The 19,045-nt window shown below is 47.3% G+C and overlaps 7 protein-coding genes across 7 annotated transcripts; 5 read left to right on the top strand and 2 right to left on the bottom strand.

The window, feature by feature from the left end:
• Positions 1 to 464: 464 nt before the first annotated feature.
• Positions 465 to 2,084, bottom strand: BHQ10_005199 (uncharacterized protein; the record flags this gene model as incomplete). The annotated part of the gene is made up of 3 exons (XM_040877648.1): positions 465 to 1,229; positions 1,280 to 1,830; positions 1,895 to 2,084. The coding sequence occupies 3 exons, from the start codon at positions 2,082 to 2,084 to the stop codon at positions 465 to 467; spliced, it is 1,506 nt and encodes a 501-aa protein (XP_040733703.1).
• Positions 2,085 to 2,959: 875 nt separating this feature from the next.
• On the top strand, positions 2,960 to 3,797 carry BHQ10_005198 (uncharacterized protein; the record flags this gene model as incomplete). Its single annotated transcript, XM_040877647.1, has 2 exons — positions 2,960 to 3,128; positions 3,187 to 3,797. The coding sequence occupies 2 exons, from the start codon at positions 2,960 to 2,962 to the stop codon at positions 3,795 to 3,797; spliced, it is 780 nt and encodes a 259-aa protein (XP_040733702.1).
• Positions 3,798 to 4,007: 210 nt separating this feature from the next.
• On the bottom strand, positions 4,008 to 6,684 carry BHQ10_005197 (uncharacterized protein; the record flags this gene model as incomplete). Its single annotated transcript, XM_040877646.1, has 6 exons — positions 4,008 to 4,547; positions 4,605 to 5,124; positions 5,564 to 5,629; positions 5,683 to 5,920; positions 5,979 to 6,526; positions 6,590 to 6,684. The coding sequence occupies 6 exons, from the start codon at positions 6,682 to 6,684 to the stop codon at positions 4,008 to 4,010; spliced, it is 2,007 nt and encodes a 668-aa protein (XP_040733701.1).
• Positions 6,685 to 8,336: 1,652 nt separating this feature from the next.
• On the top strand, positions 8,337 to 9,092 carry BHQ10_005196 (uncharacterized protein; the record flags this gene model as incomplete). The annotated part of the gene is made up of 1 exon (XM_040877645.1): positions 8,337 to 9,092. One exon carries the CDS (start codon positions 8,337 to 8,339, stop codon positions 9,090 to 9,092), a length of 756 nt encoding a protein of 251 aa, XP_040733700.1.
• A 1,111-nt stretch (positions 9,093 to 10,203) lies between these two features.
• BHQ10_005195 (uncharacterized protein) lies at positions 10,204 to 14,549 on the top strand (the record flags this gene model as incomplete). The annotated part of the gene is made up of 5 exons (XM_040877644.1): positions 10,204 to 10,725; positions 10,791 to 11,060; positions 11,951 to 12,321; positions 12,374 to 12,599; positions 12,654 to 14,549. 5 exons carry the CDS (start codon positions 10,204 to 10,206, stop codon positions 14,547 to 14,549), a joined length of 3,285 nt encoding a protein of 1,094 aa, XP_040733699.1.
• A 548-nt stretch (positions 14,550 to 15,097) lies between these two features.
• On the top strand, positions 15,098 to 16,138 carry BHQ10_005194 (uncharacterized protein; the record flags this gene model as incomplete). Its single annotated transcript, XM_040877643.1, has 2 exons — positions 15,098 to 15,255; positions 15,316 to 16,138. The coding sequence occupies 2 exons, from the start codon at positions 15,098 to 15,100 to the stop codon at positions 16,136 to 16,138; spliced, it is 981 nt and encodes a 326-aa protein (XP_040733698.1).
• Positions 16,139 to 17,409: 1,271 nt separating this feature from the next.
• On the top strand, positions 17,410 to 18,642 carry BHQ10_005193 (uncharacterized protein; the record flags this gene model as incomplete). The annotated part of the gene is made up of 3 exons (XM_040877642.1): positions 17,410 to 17,452; positions 17,509 to 17,670; positions 17,729 to 18,642. The coding sequence occupies 3 exons, from the start codon at positions 17,410 to 17,412 to the stop codon at positions 18,640 to 18,642; spliced, it is 1,119 nt and encodes a 372-aa protein (XP_040733697.1).
• Positions 18,643 to 19,045: the final 403 nt, after the last annotated feature.

Here is a 19,045-nt window from a genome sequence, read left to right as displayed (position 1 = left end):
CAGGTTGCAGCATTCATGGTGGCTACCGTCCGCCGTAGTGACTAAGTCCCCACACCATACCGCATAAATGACCTCGGAAGCTTTTTTTCTCTCCTCTTCTCTTCTTCTTTTCTTCAAAAACACCGCCGACACATAATTCACATTACTGTCGACAGCCTCATGCACTTTCATTTGCGAGGTTGTTTTCGCGTCGAGCGTAGACGAATATAACCCATGGCTGGGCACCTGGCTTGGAAAGGTCATTCTGATCCTTTTTGATGATTTGGGAATCAGCAGAGGTTACATCTCGATTACCACAACACGTACTTATTTCTATATATCAAGGATAGTCACATTATTTCGTTATCACAATCAAAACTCGAATATACACTGTTTGGTCCCAGACAACGCGTATCAATAAACTGTCCTGCCTGTTGAATCCGTTACGCCGCGTTCCCATGCTATTATATACGAAGGTCTCCTCGTCAAGCACTCTCCTTAGATGGCTTCCCCGAGGTCTTGAGAAGATAGCTGCGCTTGAAATACGTGTTGGGATGAACGATTGTATCCAAATCAGTCTGACTCCACGAGCCATCCTCTTTCACCCTCTTGATGTCTGCCTTGTGCGTCCACTCGAACACTCGGTTACAAGCGATGTGAAATTTCTGTTTTTCCACATCTTCTCGCACACCGCGTAAAAGATCTTTGTCGTGGACACCGGTCGATTGAAGCAAGGCGGTAAGGTTGTCAACAGAGAAATGTCGGTAAGGGCATCCATGAGTTTGCCCGGTGCTGGGAGCGCTTTCCGACAGGATTCTCTGGCACGAGTATGGTGGATAGCCGCGACCACGACGATTGGCGTCACCTCCGACGTCTCCGTAGCTGTGACGAACGTTGTATTTATATTTCGAGTTGAACTCGTCATCGGAGAATCCTTTGAATGACTGGCGCCAGAAGAGTATAGCCTCATCGAGACTGAGACCGATACCCTTGAGGAAGAGCGTATATTGCAGACGACCGAAGTGTTTCAAGTGATTGTTCTTCCGTAGTGTCATGTGCAGGCTTCGCATACAAAGGGGGAAATGTTGCGATAGGGGATCAATAGAGGCTGCGGTGATTGGAGCACCATCAACAACGCCTTCGCCCTCGGAGTAAACGGATTCGGCGCTTCCAAAGTTTTTGGAGAGATGATTCAGGATAGGAGTAAGACGGTCGTCCTCGTCCAGACGGGGTAACGCGCGGCTTGTCAACTAGATTTTATTTAGCATGTAATCTCACGGCCATTCAATTCGGTACGTACCTCCATAGCCTTCTCTAACCGTGCAGTAAAGTCTGCAATAATCATACTCAATTGCTCTCTCTGAGGAACGTAGGCCTTCCCCTTTCGGATAAAAACGGATCGGCGTTCAATCAATTCAGGTACTTTCTCCCAATCAACTTTGAACCAAGATTCATCTTCAGCACGCCGTAAGCCGGGTGTAGATGTAACCAGTTGTTCGGCGAATTCGGATCTCTCTTCTTCGCTCACAGATTCCCAATTCAAATTGAGGCTTTCAATAAATGAGCGTCGTTCCTTGCTGTCATCTTTCTGGAAGCGAAACTTGAATAGCATTGTCTCCGCGCGAACGAATCGGTGACGCAGTTCTTCGGTTGCAGAAAAAGCGAGTCGTAGGATAAAGTGCGAGTAGTGGTCCTTTTGTCGCTCATTTTTCAGTTGCTGGCTGACGACTCCGCCGGACGCTGAAGAATTTGACGACAAATTGAGATATTTCTTCAGGACAGGTGCGATATGTGCTTCTGTTTCTTGGGGAGTTTTGTTGCGATAGGAACAAGCTTCGATTTCGGCCAGCACTATTGAACGAACGATTAGTCGACGTGATCTTTCTCATAGCGACGTGGAGAAACACCAATGTACCTTTCAATCTATCAATAGCCCATTGCTCAAACTCCTCGAGCGTGATTTCCGACGTTGGAGGCACATCGTAAAAGTTGAGACGGTGGGGGTAGTCCTGTTGCTTGAATGAAGGTGCAGCAAACTGCTGTTTTTTGTGATTGAGAACAGCCCGTCGTTTAGGGTCAATTCTGCCGGATTCTTGTCGCATCATGGTGTATGTCAATCAGTACGCCAAGTATGAAGTCTCACAGACAGCATTGACGGTGTCAGTATGTTGTATGTTGATTGAGCACTATGGAACAAACGCGACAACGACGCCTCGACGCGTCTCGCCAGAACGGGTAGTATTGTTAGACCAGCCAATCACAGTCATTTTCTGTACTTTACTAGCTCAGGTAAGGAGCCGAGAAGCACTAGTCCGGAGGCAGTTAGTTCACTCTGGGGAACAAAGTCACGAGACCACGCTCGGAGTTTACGGCGAGCTTGCTTCTTGATATTGTCTGAGCTTTGGAGAACAAACGAATAGAACAATCAGATTGTAGAGATGAAGCAAAACCTTACTACTCGCCAGTGAAGACACAGACTGATTAATTCCCAGCTGTTGAATACATTCGTATCATTTACCCGCTCAGCGCCGAACCCTCCTTTGACAGCATCAGCGCAACAATAATTCATCAACAGAATATATCTCCGCTCACCGAGAGGCCCAAACGGAGAAGAACGGTCAAGCCGCGGGCAACGATTAGATTAGCCGTCCATGTTCCTTAATCAACATTAAAGCTACATAATTTATAATCATTCACGATAACACCCCCAGATTCCTCTTCTGACTAAAGAATATTTTCGCATCCACATCCAAGCGCGCAATACGATTACGTCGATTGACGTCTTCACATGTTTGTTGTCTCTTCCCCGAATCCGTCCGTGTTGTCCCAGAATTTCGCATGTGCCAACCACTTGTCGTACGGTGAAGTAAACGGCCATTGATAATCGCCTACTTCTCTGAGAGAATTCGTCACTTGGTACGCTGCTTGAAGCGCAATTCTACAAGTATTCATCATTTAGCATTGCGTCTTGGTAATTCTGATGACGTCCGCAAAGCGGCTCAAAAAAGCTGCTCGAATCATTCTCATCGGAGCTCCGGGTGTTGGAAAAGGTACACAAACAGAGCGACTACTTGCGCGATTCCCACAGTTGGCTGCTATCAGCTCGGGGGATTTATTACGAGAGAATGTCAGAAAGAAGACTGCGCTAGGTGTGTCATACCCCTCTCGTTCCTTAAAAACGATGGACTGACGGAAGTGAAACGATAGGCCTCCAAGCCGAAGCGCTCATACAAGCTGGAAATCTTGTGCCCGACGCCGTTATGCTCGATCTCATCTCCTCAGAACTAGTCACAAAAGGATGGCTGAAGCCCTCCGAACCTACATCAACACGGCAACCCTCATCAGCGTCTTCCTCCACGACAGCTTCCTCATCTTATAACCAACACAAACAACCATCACCGTCGATAGCACCATCCGCCTCATTCATCCTAGACGGTTTCCCACGAMCCGCCATGCAAGCCACAAGCCTTGACCGAATCCTACCTATAAATTTCGTCGTGCACCTCTTCACACCCCCCTCGGTCATTATATCCCGAATAACGAAACGCTGGGTCCACGCGCCCTCCGGCCGAGTTTACAATACAGAGTTCAACCCTCCCAAAGTCGAGGGTAAGGATGACGTTACGGGCGAACCACTGACGCAAAGAGCAGATGATTCGATAGATACATGGAAGCAACGATTAAAGAAATTTGACGAGTCTAGTAAAGCGCTTATTGAGCATTATGAGAAGCAGGGTTCGCTGTGGAGGGTCGAGGGGGATTCAAGTGATGAGATTAGTCCGAAGTTGTTTGCCGAGATTGAAAGGAGGTTTGCTTAACCTTCTTGCTCGTGTGGTTGATTGTAAATATATATATGAACGAAGGTCATTGATATCAGAGTTCGACGTTATGGAATGAGCGATCTTATTTGAATACGTCTCTTACATAGGTTCACTTTGAAGGGCAAATGAATCCAAGGATATCTTTAATTTAATGCTTACATATTCTAGCATAATCATTCACGTCATAATCAACATCAAGGGTATATGTTATTTACCAGCCTTGGAGCCAAAAGGCCAGACCTTCCTCAATAACGAGGATACCAATCCCGGACTCTTCTCCACTTTAGACGACGACGGCGACTGCTCTGCTGCCGACGCGTCCAGTGACTGCATTCTCGTCTTATATTCTCTCGGACTCTCAAAATTCACACCATCTTTCCTACCAAAATCCTTCCATAACCCTTGCCTTCGACTCTTGGCCAAAGCCTCTGCTTCACGATACTTGCGTTCATTCTCAGTACCGCCAAATTCGACTCCAGATTTAGCTTCGTACACCGTCGCCAATCCGCGTCTCAGCATTTCGTAGGAAACGTCCCGTCGTCGCAAGGGTGGAAAATCTAACCAACGGCGCACGTAGACGGTTGCAATGACACGTTTGTATTGATCGGGCCGATGCACGTAGGCGCGAACTCGCCGGTTCATGAGGTAGGACGTAAGCCACATGTGCGCTTCCTGGGAATATGGCTGAGCTGGACGGCCGAAATGAGCCAATTCTGGCGCATCGACCCCTGCAAGACGGATATGAACCTATCTCACGTCAGTAACCAGAAAGCATATCCATTGCGGTCCAGGTAAAGAACCTACAGTTTTATCTTTCAATTCCTTCCTAACAGTCGGCACCTTCATCCATGGCAACCAGCCCCATCCAACCAGTCGACCACCGGGCGTATGATAAATCCTGAAATTATCGCCATCGCCTACACTTGTAACGCGTCCCAAAAGTGATCTCGATCGAAAATAAGAGGATGTGATATCCGTCGCTTCGGGGAAGCGGCGCAGGTACCGGCGTTGAACGTAGACAACAAACAATATTCCGCCCGTCAGCAGCGCTGTCGGGATGAGGTTGCGGGGTTCTGTGAATTGACTCCAGTCAAATGCATTGAGGCTTGAGTTCCAGTCTGTGCTGTTGGATTTGGAGGTCGAAGAAGACGAAGAGCGCGATGTCAACAGTGGGGGGATGATTGATTGTTGTTTTTCTTCTTCTTCTTCTCGATGCCTGTTAGGTGGTTGCGAGTCATTGGGTTTGTTGTCTGAATCTGACTTGGATCCAGATGACCCGAATGACCACCATCCCATTCCAGACTTCAGGCTACGGGACCGTTGACTGGTAGTTGTGAAGTTGTGAGCAAAGTCATAAGAAGCTGTTGTTGCACAGGACGACCGCCGGAGATATCAGCGGTTAAGCTCGGTCGCAGTCTTGGCACCCAGTGCGAGGGTTATTACAGAGTAGGTAGGGTTGCCATACTGCGTCCTCCAAACACCCTCAGTTAGATTATTATTCGGGTGGTGATCCCTGGCAAAAGAATTGTCTGATACTTTCGATAGAATGACCTCTATTCTATGGGAAAAAGATTATCTACACCTCGACCCTAAACGGAAGAAACAGCGGGCCCGGATAATATATGTTGCAGCCAAAGCTGCATATAAACTCTACAGAAGTAAGAATGCGAAAGGAAAATTAGAACCACCCCAAAGAAAAATCACATCATTTAAGCGTAACGGGAAGGCTCGTCTTAGCGGTCGTGGCGGCCTTCTCTGCATACTTCTTCAGCTTCTCTTGCTTGAGCTTGCGAAGAGAAGCAAAAAGTAGAATAAAAGCAAGTTCCATTCTATACAGTTGTCAGTGAACAGCGTATATCCCAAGTTCGGAGGATCTGCTTACCGTTCTTTAGTCATCATGAGCAATCCTTGGACCAAAAGACCCTTCGTAATCTGAGGGCCAATGCCTTTGAACAAGCTCAATGGACCCTCGTGTTCGATGATATATTGCATGACTTCAATGAAACCCTTAAATGGCTTTCCCTGGCGACCTGGTGGAGGCTTCGATTGCAGACCAACCTTGGCCACAATCAATGGCTGAGTAAGTATTGTTGCCAGTGCCTTGGACATCGCTCCGAGGACTAGAAGTTTTATTAGCGTTCTGTTTCATCTCCGGTCCATAGAAGACTTCAATCTCACCGAATGCTTCCCACGGACGCAGATTGTTCTTTCCTGGAAACAAAATCTCTTTTAATCTTTGGTATGCGCCGTATGTGATGGCGGGATTGACAACCAAGACCAAGCTAGCCTTCAGACCTCTCCACAGCCCGGTCCAGCCATCCTCGCCGTCAATAACCTCGCGAGCAGTTTCGAGTAGTCCCTTCTTGTCTTCCTTTGATTGCGTCTGTTGGCGAGTTGTCACAACCGATACTGGGATGGTGAAAATTTGTGCAACGGCACCAGCTATGGCACCGAGCGATAACTCAACAGCTGTTCCGGGAGTATTTGAACCTCGACCCGAAGCAATATATGCAGCACGAACGACTGAATACCAGTAGAAGTACGCAAAGTTGGTGGATGCGACCCCGATCAGAGCGCCATTGATACCGTTGTATAGGCCCGTCAGTCCTTCATCCTTGAAGATTTTGTTGATTGCGTCTAACGTAGAATCATAGTGGGGAGTAGCTTCGAGGTCGGTGCTCGTCTCTTTTCGGCTCTTGACTTGAACCTGGATCTTGGTTTTAACACTAGATAGCGCTATGTATTAGATATTGAGGAGGTAGAGAGGACCAGCTGGGAATACCTCTTACATGTCAAGGGGATATACGAGCGCATTGGCGAGCACAGCGCCAGTTGCACCTGCAATGGCGCTTTCCCATGGGGAGAGTTTCGATTGTCCAGCCATGGATTGTATGTGAAGAGTATGAATACGGATATAAAAGAGATGTAAAACTGAGTCTTGTTACCGGCAGCACAGAGAAGTGCTCTGCATGAAGTTATTTATGACCGGCAGTCTTTAGACGATGACCACAACCGAGCACTGTACACGAACAACAAGATAAGACTCGAGATTCAATCAGCACGTAATCTGTTCGTTCCTTCCCAGAAGGAGATCAGATAAGTGCTCCGCGGGTCATTGCATATAAGAGATACAGCAAGACTCGAGCCTCGAAACAAAGAATAACATCCGGGACGAGACATAGACCTTGACCGAGAGAGAGCCGAGGCAAAGCTCTCTTACTGCCGCATGCCGTTCCGTCGGAGCATGTTTGCGCTAATTCATATATGGTAAGTACCGGTTTTATCGATAAGATGGATGACTCAGCTTAGTCTGATGTCACGTGCACGGCATCATCCGTTGGCCTGAGCGTTCTCTTCCCCTTGGCTTCATCTCTCGGACCGTTCGCATTCACTAGCAGAACAGCCGCTACTTGCTTTTTTTTATCTTTCCAATGCCAACTGTTGAGCCTGATATAGCTGGATGAGATTGTATGCTAGCTCATGTTGGTACCGTAGAGGCAGCTGGACCAGGTGGATAACGTCATTGTCTACGGCAGTTCATTCTCTGGATCAAATCTTGTTACGTTGAGTGCATAAAGATCTGATTCTTCACCTGTCTTTATTCATCTTTGCTCCGGTTAACTAGAGCTCAAAATTCCAGCACAGCGCATGAAAACATGACTCCCACGAGCGCTCCATTGCACAGTCAAAGTGGCTTGACTCAATTTGATGGAACTTGCCCGACCTGTAGCTGGTCTTCCTCGATTTTTGACTCCTGAAGATTTGGAACTCGCGCTCATGCATGGCCCTGATTTCACTTCTGCGATTTGTATTCGGCCTACAGAGTACTGCAGATTGAACCAAAATATGAGTGGAACCCTCCTAAAGTATCAGACAGTGACATTGCACCAGAATTTGGTATGTAACGAATTATGAAGAAGAACCTAGAGGCGCTATTGTCTACGATGTACAGTATGTATATTCCGAACTTATCGGTACCCACGGATCGCGCTTTCTGTCCTGTGCATTAGGATCTAGAATCCTAGATGCAATCAAATGCAACGTTTTGATGAGGCTGAATGACATGAAGTATAGTGCTAACTCATTTACCAATTGGAAGCATGTCTGGGGTAAGCCCTCTTTCTTAGATTAGTCAATATGCATCGAGAGATCCATATGTCATCTCTTCCACCAGAAATATGATGAAATGATAAAGGCTAATAAAAGCCTCAGCAAATCTAGATCATTGAACATCTGATTGAAATGCTTTAGCCTGAATGAAGACAGTAGTTCATGCAGCTCCCCGTAAGCATGGGGTAGATAGAAAATGAAACATGCTATACGCGATCGATTCGTGATCACACCTCTTGATGGGCTCATTTCCGATGAAATTAGGCAAAATCCTGATATTTTGATGTTGCATTTCCACAAAGCCACATGTCAAATATTTAAAGCTTTTATATCCCACGACATCTGGAGACTGGAAGATGATGATCTGCGCCAACATTGAAACAATTACCAGACCACAACAAGCACCACGAAATTTGAACAACCATCATGGTTGCTTTCTCTACCCTGCTTGCCACTCTCGCAGCAGCTGTCCTCTCAATCGCTGCTCCTGCTTCTGAAACCTCCGTTGAGAGGGATGTTGCACTCTCCGAGCGTGGCCCTCATGACTTCATTCTCGGAGCCGAGAATCGTCTCGATCGACGCACAGCTATCAATTACAACGAAAATTACACCACTGAGGGAACAGTGAACTTCTCACCATCGAGCACCGGCTTCTCCGTCACTTGGAGCAACGCCTACGACTTCGTCGTAGGAGTCGGCTGGCAAACCGGGACGAACAGCCCAATTACATACGATGGTTCGTTCTCCGTCAGCAGTGGCACCGGTCTTCTCTCTGTCTACGGCTGGACAACCAATCCTCTCGTTGAGTACTATGTCATAGAGGATTACACAAATCTTGCAACCCCCTGGGGCACAATCAAAGGAACATTCACGAGTGACGGCGCCACTTACACCGTCTGGGAAAATACACGTGTAAATGAACCTTCTATTGTCGGCATTGCGTCGACTTTCAAGCAGTACGTCTCTATTCGGAACAGTCCCAGAACCAGCGGCACCGTCACAATTCAGAACCATTTCTCGGAGTGGGCATCTCTCGGAATGAATCTCGGTACTATGAACTACCAGGTCATTGCCGTTGAAGGCTGGAGCGGCAGCGGTTTCGCTTCTCAGTCTGTTAGCAACACGGGTAGGATCTCTACCAATGGCACCACTGGCACTGGGGGTGGTGCTGTTGCAGAATAGGGTCAATGTGGTGAACAGGGTTGGACTGGTGCTAACGCATGTGTCAGCCCTTACACGTGCACTGTAATCAACTCTTACCACTCTCAGTGCCTATAGGACCAGCTACATGGATCTGTCCATTGGACAAGATGAGTACGTAGTCTACCGCAGGTTATCTTAACCATGTCAAGCGTAGAATCGGGCAAGTTCTATAGCCTGAAATCAAAATTTCTATGGATGATAAAGGTCGATTGAACGGATGTACTGTTACGAAAAATTGATGATAAGGTATGCTTCCTTGATACGTAGGAACAGAATTCTTGCTCGCTCAGCATAACAAGGCCTTTATGGCTGACTCAATTGTTTTCAAAGTTCGTCTACTTCGACGAGAGGCAGACAGCAGCCTCTTGATAGACTACCACTCTCATGATGTTAGAACTTTTATTCAGTATCAATTTGTTTGCAGCAAATGGTCATCAGCTTCTCGAATGCGTTAGTATACAAGAGAGAAGGGACCCATTCATGCCTAGACAACCAAGCTTAACAGGAATAAGATTAAGGGGCTAGCTCAAATAAGACATTCTGTGCGGAGTGTCGGACCGTCTGAATCAGCCACATGACCCTTGTATATCCCCTAAGAGAGTAAACCTCCATTTATCCGGGGCACATTGTTGCATCACCAGTCCCTGTTTAGCCTGGCATATCCCAACTTGTTCTACGGTCTACCGGCATGAAAAACGCGGGGAGATCGACAGGGCAGGGTTAATTGTTTACAATTGCCTCATTCGTCAGGATCGGATATCTATTCAGCTGTAGACGGAGTAGCTTTGCTTCTTCACGGCTAAATCCGTTTCAGTGGGACATGATCCGTATGTCCACGTATAACCTCAAGCTTATAATTTAGATAAATATGTGCTGTTGTCGGACCAAAGGAGGATTCTCGTGTCGATTTCTTCGAGTCTATCAATCTTTTCGTGAAGGAGCTTTCTAACTGTCTAGACTTTATCCGGGTACAGAGCAAGAAATTTCATATATGAATGAGCTCACCGACTGTTCTGATAAACCCATTTCTCCTTGAACAACAAGATAAATATTCTTTTCGAGCTTCATAGCATATTTTATTGTAGCAACCATGCTTTCTCGAGCCTTGACACTCTCCGCCCTTGTGGGAGGAGTGCTCTCCATCCCCGTTGAAAAGCGCGCGTGCCCTAACATCCACGTATTCGGTGCACGAGAAACAACCGCTTCTCCGGGCTACGGTTCCTCCATCACGGTCGTGGATGATGTGTTGAACACCTATTCCGGCTCTACTGCAGAAGCCATTAGTTACCCTGCATGTGGTGGCCAGTCTTCATGCGGCAGCATCAGCTATTCAAGCTCGGTTGCACAAGGCATCGCGGCCGTCGCATCTGCCGTGAACTCCTTCAACTCACAGTGCCCCAGCAGCGAAATCATATTGGTCGGATATTCTCAGGGTGGTGAGATTATGGACGTTGCTCTGTGCGGCGGTGGAGACCCCAATCAGGGCTACACCAACACGGCCGTTCAGTTGTCGGCATCTGCTTTATCCATGGTGAAAGCAGCGATTTTCATGGGTGACCCCTTGTTCAGGGCAGGCTTGTCGTATGAAGTTGGAACTTGCGCTGCCGGCGGTGTAAGAGCCTTCGATTTCCCATTTCTCAATTTTAGTTGAATCTGACAAACCAACGCGACTTCTAGTTTGACGAACGCCCAGCAGGCTTCAGCTGCCCTTCAGCTAGTCTGATACAGTCCTACTGCGACGCCTCAGACCCTTATTGTTGCAACGGCAGCAACGCGGCAACCCATCAGGGTTACGGAGCAGAATACGGCAATCAGGCTTTGGCTTTCATCAAGGGCAAACTTTCTGGTAGCACCTCTACTGGTAATTCCACAACTGGCACTGGGGGTGGTACCGTTGCAGAATGGGGACAGTGTGGTGGACAGGGCTGGACTGGCGCAACGGCGTGTGTGAGTCCTTATACTTGCACTGCGATCAATGCCTATTACTCGCAATGTCTGTAAGGCAGATGTGTGTTTGAAAGAGGGCAGTCGAGTGTGTATGGTATCTAGATACCTGTGAGCAGAACTTGCAAATTTTCGATCGAGGAGAGCTGCGCATGTGACTTCTGAAGGGTCTAGGGCTTCTCCGGCGAGTTTAAAAGTGTCGTCTGAGTCCGAATATATTTTAGCTATTGGTGTGTCACAATCCTCGGTTCGTTCAGTTGAACATGTACCATAATCCTTGTATTTCAGCCTGAATCCTTCCACCTTTTGCTCCCTGCCATCGAGTCGGGATCCAACTGGAGGTGAGCTCGATATCTCTCTGTCCATTGTAGAACCAGCGAATATTGTGGCCTAGATATTCTCCGGCATTTGGCTTCTCCATGGTTTATTCTGCGCAGGACTACATAAAGACAGCGGCTATCCCCAATGCCGTCATCGAAGCAGGCTATAAGTGATAATCATTTCTACCAGATGTGCAATAATATTCTGTTTGAAAGTTTGTGCTGGGAGGAAATCCGGAGAAACATCGATCCCCTCCACCTCTGCTTAGTCATCATTCTTATCGATAAGCCAAGCCACTTGGATCGTCTAAGCCTCACTCCCTCTTTTCTTCCACTTCATCTGACACTTGCTCATCAATCTTTTAACCAATTCTTTATCAAGGCTAGTGATCAGTGTCTATACAATTCCTGGATGGTTGGATGTAAAGATCATTCAGGTGGATGTGGTTGTATGTGATACCATGTCAGATCCCACCTCTAAGCACACAGCAAACATCCATCTAGACAGAGCTATAGTATTCCTTCTTCCCTCTCCCACACCCCTTGTAAATATAGGCTGATCTATTCAAACAGAAATATGAGCGCCAAGTATCAGGAGCGGGGACCCAGTCCGAGGCACTGGAAGCTGCAATTGCTGCCGCCGAGAACTACATGCGTGCGCTGAAATTAGCAGACACGCCTCGGGAGAAGCAATTGCTAGACGCAAGATGCAAAGATTGGATCTCACGCGCAGAGAAAATAAAACTTGACAGATCATGGAAACCAACTGCTCCTCAGGTTGAGAATCGCTCGCTGAAGGAGCCAGTATCGAAGCGCAAGCTTTCGACGAGAGAGGAAATCATCCTCTTGGATAGCGCTAAGCTCAATGGTTTTTTGTTTCCGCCTTGGAAAAATGACCCCAATCCGCAAGAGTTTGAATTGATTGGTAATGAAAGGCAATTTGAGTAAGTTGCCGTCATTGCATGCACCTTAGCTTTGATTGACTAGTTCGAACAGGGATAAGACCCTCAGGCTCTCTGTACCTCAGAAAGAGGTCTTTAATGGCTGGAAACGCCCAGCTGAGCTCATCGAAGAGCTTGGTCGTGGCAGTGTAAATCCCGATGCACTCAAACGCGCCAAGACCAAAGTGGTAATGGATCTCGTCCAAGACATCACAACAGACTGCTCTGTAATAGCAAGTATCTGCGCAGCAACTGCTCGGTTTGAGCGAGGTCATGGTTGTGTGCGTCATCCATCCATGTTGCTGCTACATAGAACTAATCGATCTTCGTTATAGCTATTTCACAGTGCGATATTCCCATTTGATTACATCAAAAATATTCCGCGCAATTCAATATCTGGAAAATACATATTTCGGCTTTATTTCAACGGCTGCTACAGAAAAGTCGTCATCGACGACCGACTTCCTTCATCCAAAACATCACGCTCTCTGTTCGCATTTGATCGAAATTCGCCGGAGTCATTCTGGCCAGCTCTGATTGAGAAAGCGTACTTGAAGCTTCGGGGCGGTTATGATTTTCCAGGTAGCAACTCGGGCACTGATCTGTGGGTACTCACCGGCTGGATTCCGGAGCAAGTATTTCTTCACCATGAAGATGTAGCGCCAGATCAATTGTGGAGACGTATATCTGGAGCGTTTCAGTACGGGGATGTCGTTTTGACTCTGGGAACGGGAGAACTCAATTCGCGCGAAGAGCACCTTCAAGGTCTCATTGGTCGACACGACTATGCTGTTCTTGACTTGACTGAGAGTGCTGGGTACCGCCGGTTACTCATCAAGAATCCGTGGGCAGATTCCAGCTCTAGAACTCCACAAAGCAGTAGTCGCGCTCCTGAACAAATTGCACCGGATGCAAGCTCTAGCCCTCTGCTACCTGGATCGTTCTGGATGGACTACGATCAAATATTCCAAAACTTTGACAACATGTACCTGAACTGGAACCCGGGTCTTTTCACCACACGCCAAGATATACATTTTACATGGGATTTGTCAAAAGCTCATTTCAATTCAATATGCTTTGCAAACAGTCCACAGTTCTCGATATCAACAGTAGCAGGCGGTCCCGTTTGGTTGCTGCTTAGCAAACATTTTCGCACAATAAACTCTACAAAATCAAATGCTAAGTCGGGGTTTATTAGTATTTACGTATCGAAGAAGGGAGGACAACGAACATTTATTAGCGACGATGCTTTCTACCGTGGGCCATTTGTAGACTCTCCCAACACATTGGCTAAGATTGACATGGAAGCAAATTCTACATATACGGTCGTGGTAGCCGAACAGTCACTACCGTTGGTACCCCAAAATTTCACGCTTTCCGCTTTCTCAAGGAATGAAGTCGTTCTCAAACCCGCCGAAGACAAGTACTCAGATACCTATCAATTGGAAAGTGAATGGAGCCCTGTTACTGCCGGCGGAAATACAGAGTCTCCCCGATACCCGTCCAATCCACAGCACATCTTGCAGATATCTGAGACAGCAGATGTCTTGATTCTACTGGAGACATCTAAACCAGACATGGCTGTCCATGCAAAGCTTTTCTGGTCTGATGGCAAGCGAATATCTACCGTGAAGAAACGTGATATTGTCACAGACAGCGGCCATTATCGCCCCGGTTGTGTGGTTGCCGAGACAGAACAACTACACCCCGGCTCATACACACTAGTCTGTTCAACGTTCCTCCCTGACCAGATCGCCAAGTTCAATATCTGGGTATTCTCTACAAAGAAATGCAACGTCAAGGCCTTACCGTCTGAAGCGGCAGGGAGACTGGCCGTCCTATCTGATGTGGGCATTTTACCTCCAGGAATCGATCGTATTTTCGCGCCCTTGACCGTGCTTCGCCTCACAAGACTCAAGCTGATTGCGCGAAGCCGAAACTCTACTATCGGAACACGCCATGTAACTTCATCTCCTATGCTGTTGACCGTTGAGCTTGGCCAAGGGCCGTACAAAGAGGTTCTCGCGTCGTCGGAAAATGGTGAATATAGTGATGCAGTTTCTGGGATTAGAGTACCTGATTTTGATGCTCGTCCGGAGTATGCGGAGAAGGGAGGGATCTGGATTGTGATTGAAAGAATTGGAGGACCGGTTGGACAGGTGACAGACTGCGTTGACGTGGAAGCTCTCGGCGAGGAGCGAGTTGAGATTGGTGAATGGATTACCAGTTAAATATAGCTCGATAATAGATTTCGCAAGCATCTTGTGAAGATGTTCAAAATAATCGATAATCGACATAGGAACATAGTAGTACGTACCATACTTACTTAAAGTGGTCAAGTTCTCCGCACGCAGTTTTTGGGTGGAACGTCATCCGCAGATAAATCCAACCCCACACCAGCTCCTTCCACGACTTACCTTCATCCTGTTACAACTCACAACCTACCCTTCACGACTGAATGCAACTCCTACACAATGGCGACTACGGTTCCCGACAGCTTAAAGTCCGCAGACATCGGGCGCTTCGTCACTCGAGCAGCGCAAATCGAGCGCGCAAAACCGGTGATTGCATATTGGTGTCGGTGCTCCTCGTTTCTTTCCTGCTGTGACCTTGGCTGACACGTACTCAATAATGGCAGGCAACTACTGGGTTGTTAATCAAATTATATCAAAGGGTCTCCATTCGACCGATGCAGAATCAACACAGTACACGACGGATCTGATGGATAAGTTGGAGCGAGTACGTGCTGCTTTCATTACGAATACGGATCATCACAGCTATGGCCGATAGACTGACGTATTGGTTCAAGTTTAAAAACGAAAATCCCGATAACGATGCTATAACCGATAACGTTGCTGGTCAAGCTTATGTTGAGCAGTTTGGGCTCGAGGTCTTTACGAGAGCTGATAATGCGGTTCGCGCTAACAAGGCTACCAAGTAATCTCCCCGCGTGTTCACGTTAAAAGGCATATGTTAACGAATTACTTCTCTAAACAGACAAACCGCCGATACGTTCCTCGCAGCCGCCACTTTCCTTGAACTTTGCCAAATATGGGGCGACGTCGATCCCGACATCACATCCAAGATCAAATTTTCAAAATACCACGCTATTCGAATTGCCAAAGCTATAAAGAATGGGGAGGACCCGAATCTGTCGAATCCCGTTGTAGAGAGCCAGACGCCGGATAGTGAAATTCAAGCTCTGAATCCGGATGATCCCGAGGTGCGAGCTCTCCAGGGTACTGCGGAACGAGAGCGGCAACCTTCTGTGGAAGAGGTGCCTGATGAAGCGGATCGTGTACAAAGAAGTCTTGCGCAGCAATCAGTACTAGATGAATCACTTCATCCGTCGCGATCATCCTCGCTCCCACGTCCACCCACCACTGATGCTTCCAAAGCTGAAGATCTTCCAGCCGTACCGTCGGCTCCTGAGCTTCCATCTGCGCCGTCAGATCTGTCGCTCCCACAGACCCCCTCCGCTCTGCCCGATACACCAGAGAAATTCACTAACCCCTCCGCCGAGTTTCAATCGTTCCCTCCACCTGCAGTCGTGCAGATGTCGAACGCGGCCGATCCCTCTGAACAACCGCCATTCATTCCTCGGGCTTCAGCTCCAGCTCCAGCGCGTGCACCCGTAGCTCCAGTAGCAGCTACTCCATCAGCATCTCAAACGTCGCGATATGATCTCACCGCGGACGATCAAGCCATCACACAAGCACAGAAACATGCGCGATGGGCGGTCTCCGCGCTGAGTTTTGACGATGTGCCAACGGCTATCAAAGAACTGAAGAATGCGCTTCGACAATTGGGCGCTGAATGAATGAAGTTAATTGACATTGAATGCTTTCGCTACTATTACGTATACCACTGTTATTTGCAACTGTATTTAGACAATCATGGACAAGATAATGTACATGTGAGTCTGAAACTACGATCCGGGTACGTGCTTGTACTAAGAAGAGGGGAAGTGGAGGAGCATGATAACGATCGTCAAACTCTGAGATAGTTAGCCTATTCAGTAGTACGTACGTATGCAGTAAGACGTATGTGCATACTGCATACGGAAAACTTTTGCGTACTCCGGAGCAAAGGAAAGCGTGCGTTAGTGGAGAAGCAGAGAAGTTTCTTGAATCAGGGTTTTATTCGTCGAGAATACCCCTGGTGGCGATCGATCTTTTTTAATGTCCGAGAGACGTCGGGTCAGGGGTTGGTCCTTTTGTTTCGTGTGTGTAGATACAAAATAAGGTTAGTTTCCTTTATGCTGCTGTGTACATACATGTAGCATGTACAAAGCAGAAGAAGTATTTGAATTTAGCATAACTCTCGTCAAAGGTCTCGCAGTTGAAGTGCTGTTGTGGTGGACGCAGAAAGGCACGTGGTCAAGTAATTTCTGCAGAATTGGCTAGAAGAAATTGTCCCTCTTAGCTGCAGGAATGATCCACAGCGTCATGATCAATACTGTAGCACGTACTACGTACATCGTCTGTACTACGTGTGTACATGTACCTGGAGTGTCACTACATTTGTTTCAACAAAGAATACGTAAACATCCAGTCACTGAATCCTTAATACATGGCCTGTGTAACCAGACAGTTACCAAGCACTTGTTGACTCTTTGTCTGCACACCATCTTGGAATCTAATTTTTTCTGCTGAATATTGTGAATACAAGTGGATTCTCGACATTCAGATTCGACGAAACTAACGGACGAACTAGCAGTCATAGTGTCAGCCTCCTTCGGCGTATAATATATTCATCAACCCGCTCAGACCTCCATTTTCTTCTAGCATTTAAATCCATCTTCCAATTTCTACTGCGCCGTCTAGTCTTCTTTCCTGGTTGATATTTCCGTCTTTGATTCTATTTGAAAGGGTTGCTTAGCATGCTTCTTGGTGTCGCAAAGTATTGCAACCTAATTTATTAATTACGGCGCTCCTATTACTGCATGATCAGCGCACAACAGCAGCCACCGGTGCTCGCTTATTATATCCATTTCTCTGCGAGCGACGCAAGTACGGACGACAGGTTCGTTTTTGAGAGGTTCTTTCTCTTCTGAACATACGAAAATACGAAAATTTATCAGCCGTCAATATGGCCACAGATAAGCCCGCAGTACTGATTATCGGCGGCCTGGGTATGTTGCACGTCCGAATAGTACTCAGGAAGTCGAACTGACTGTTTGGTATATAGGCTTCGTCGGCCGACACCTCGCACTCCATATTCATAAAAATAATCTTGCTTCCGAGCTGCGGATTGTAGACAAATTGCTCCCACAACTAGCATGGCTGGCCCCCGAATTCGAGGAGGCATGCTCCAAAGAACAGTTCGTGCAGGCTGATGCCAGCCGCGAGCGTACGCCCTCCGCTTTTCTTGCCTTACCAAAAAGAAAAAAACCCACTGACAAGAATAGAATCATACCCCCGAATGTTCGACCGCGCCGATGGCAAACAATTCGACTACGTAATCAACTGCGCCGGCGACCTGCGCCTCTCGCAACCGGAAGAAGTATACCAACTCCGCAACCACGCTATGTCCATGGGTCTCGCTAGGGAAGTCGCCAAACGCGGCATCGCAGTTTACGTCCAAGCCTCGACCTCATACATCTACAAAAGTGGCTCCAAACCAGCCAAGGAAGACGACAAGAAAAAACCGTGGCATTCACTCGCGAAATGGCAACTGCAAGTTGAGGAAGATTTGCCGTCTGTTGAAGGGCTGAATTGGGCGTCGTTGAGGTTACCGCATATATATGGTCCATATGATAGGGGTTATACGGCCGTGGCTATTGCGTTGGCGAGAACGCATCAGTATCTGCAGACGGGTTTCGATCAATTAGAGAGTAAGGATTTGAAGTTTAATACATTGCATGTCAAGGATGCGGCGCGCGCATTGTGGACGGCTGCTGTTTGGCGTGCGGGCCAGAAGGAGACGCCAACTGCTGGACCACACATTTTCAACGTCGTTGATCACACAGACACGACCCGCGACCAGATCGGTGCCGCGCTCGCAGAGGTATTCGGCCTCAAAGTCACGTTTGCGGGTACATTCATGTCGCATTTGGCTCGGCTCCGATTGAATGATATCGTTGACGAAATGAATGAGGATATGCTGCAGGCATGGGCCGAAATGTTGGAGGACAAGGGCATCACGAGACCTGGCCCCATCAGTCCGTTTATCGAGGTTGATATGCTTTCCGATAATGATTTGTGTGTTGATGGATCGCTGTTCGAGGCTACCACAGGCTTTCAGCTGGAGTACCCCCTGTTTACTTCGGATTCTATAAGAGAGGTTATAGCTTCGTATGAAAGGATGGGATGGTGGCCTTGATGTCCTTTCTTTTCGTTTCTGATCAATTGCTTCTTTCACCAACGTTTGTCATTTTTCTCTTTCTTCTAAATACTCGATCATTCTATCATGTGCATATTTGATATCACCGACCCCTATGTATTACTAATACTGTCTTCTACTTGGCCGTTTTATTCGTTCTTCTCACCGTCATTTGCTGATATACCAGATCTCTTCGTTTGCATAGCTTCGCCATTTTCCTCGATATGAGTTTGAATCAGGTACAGAATTACTATAATGAGACTGTCATTGATACTTAACTCGAGCTGGGTTCATATGTTTACATATTGATACTCTCGAGTGCTCCATGTCTATATAAGAATATTGATATTGTTCTATATGGTCTGCTAGATATAAGTCAAGTACCTAGAGAATAACCAAAAGA

The sequence above is a fragment of the Talaromyces amestolkiae genome, assembly GCF_001896365.1.
Source record: "Talaromyces amestolkiae strain CIB chromosome Unknown scaffold9.1, whole genome shotgun sequence".
NCBI classification, from domain to species: Eukaryota; Fungi; Ascomycota; class Eurotiomycetes; order Eurotiales; family Trichocomaceae; genus Talaromyces; species Talaromyces amestolkiae.
Note: the sequence above shows the minus strand (reverse complement) of the source record. Positions and strands in the feature narration are given on the sequence as shown.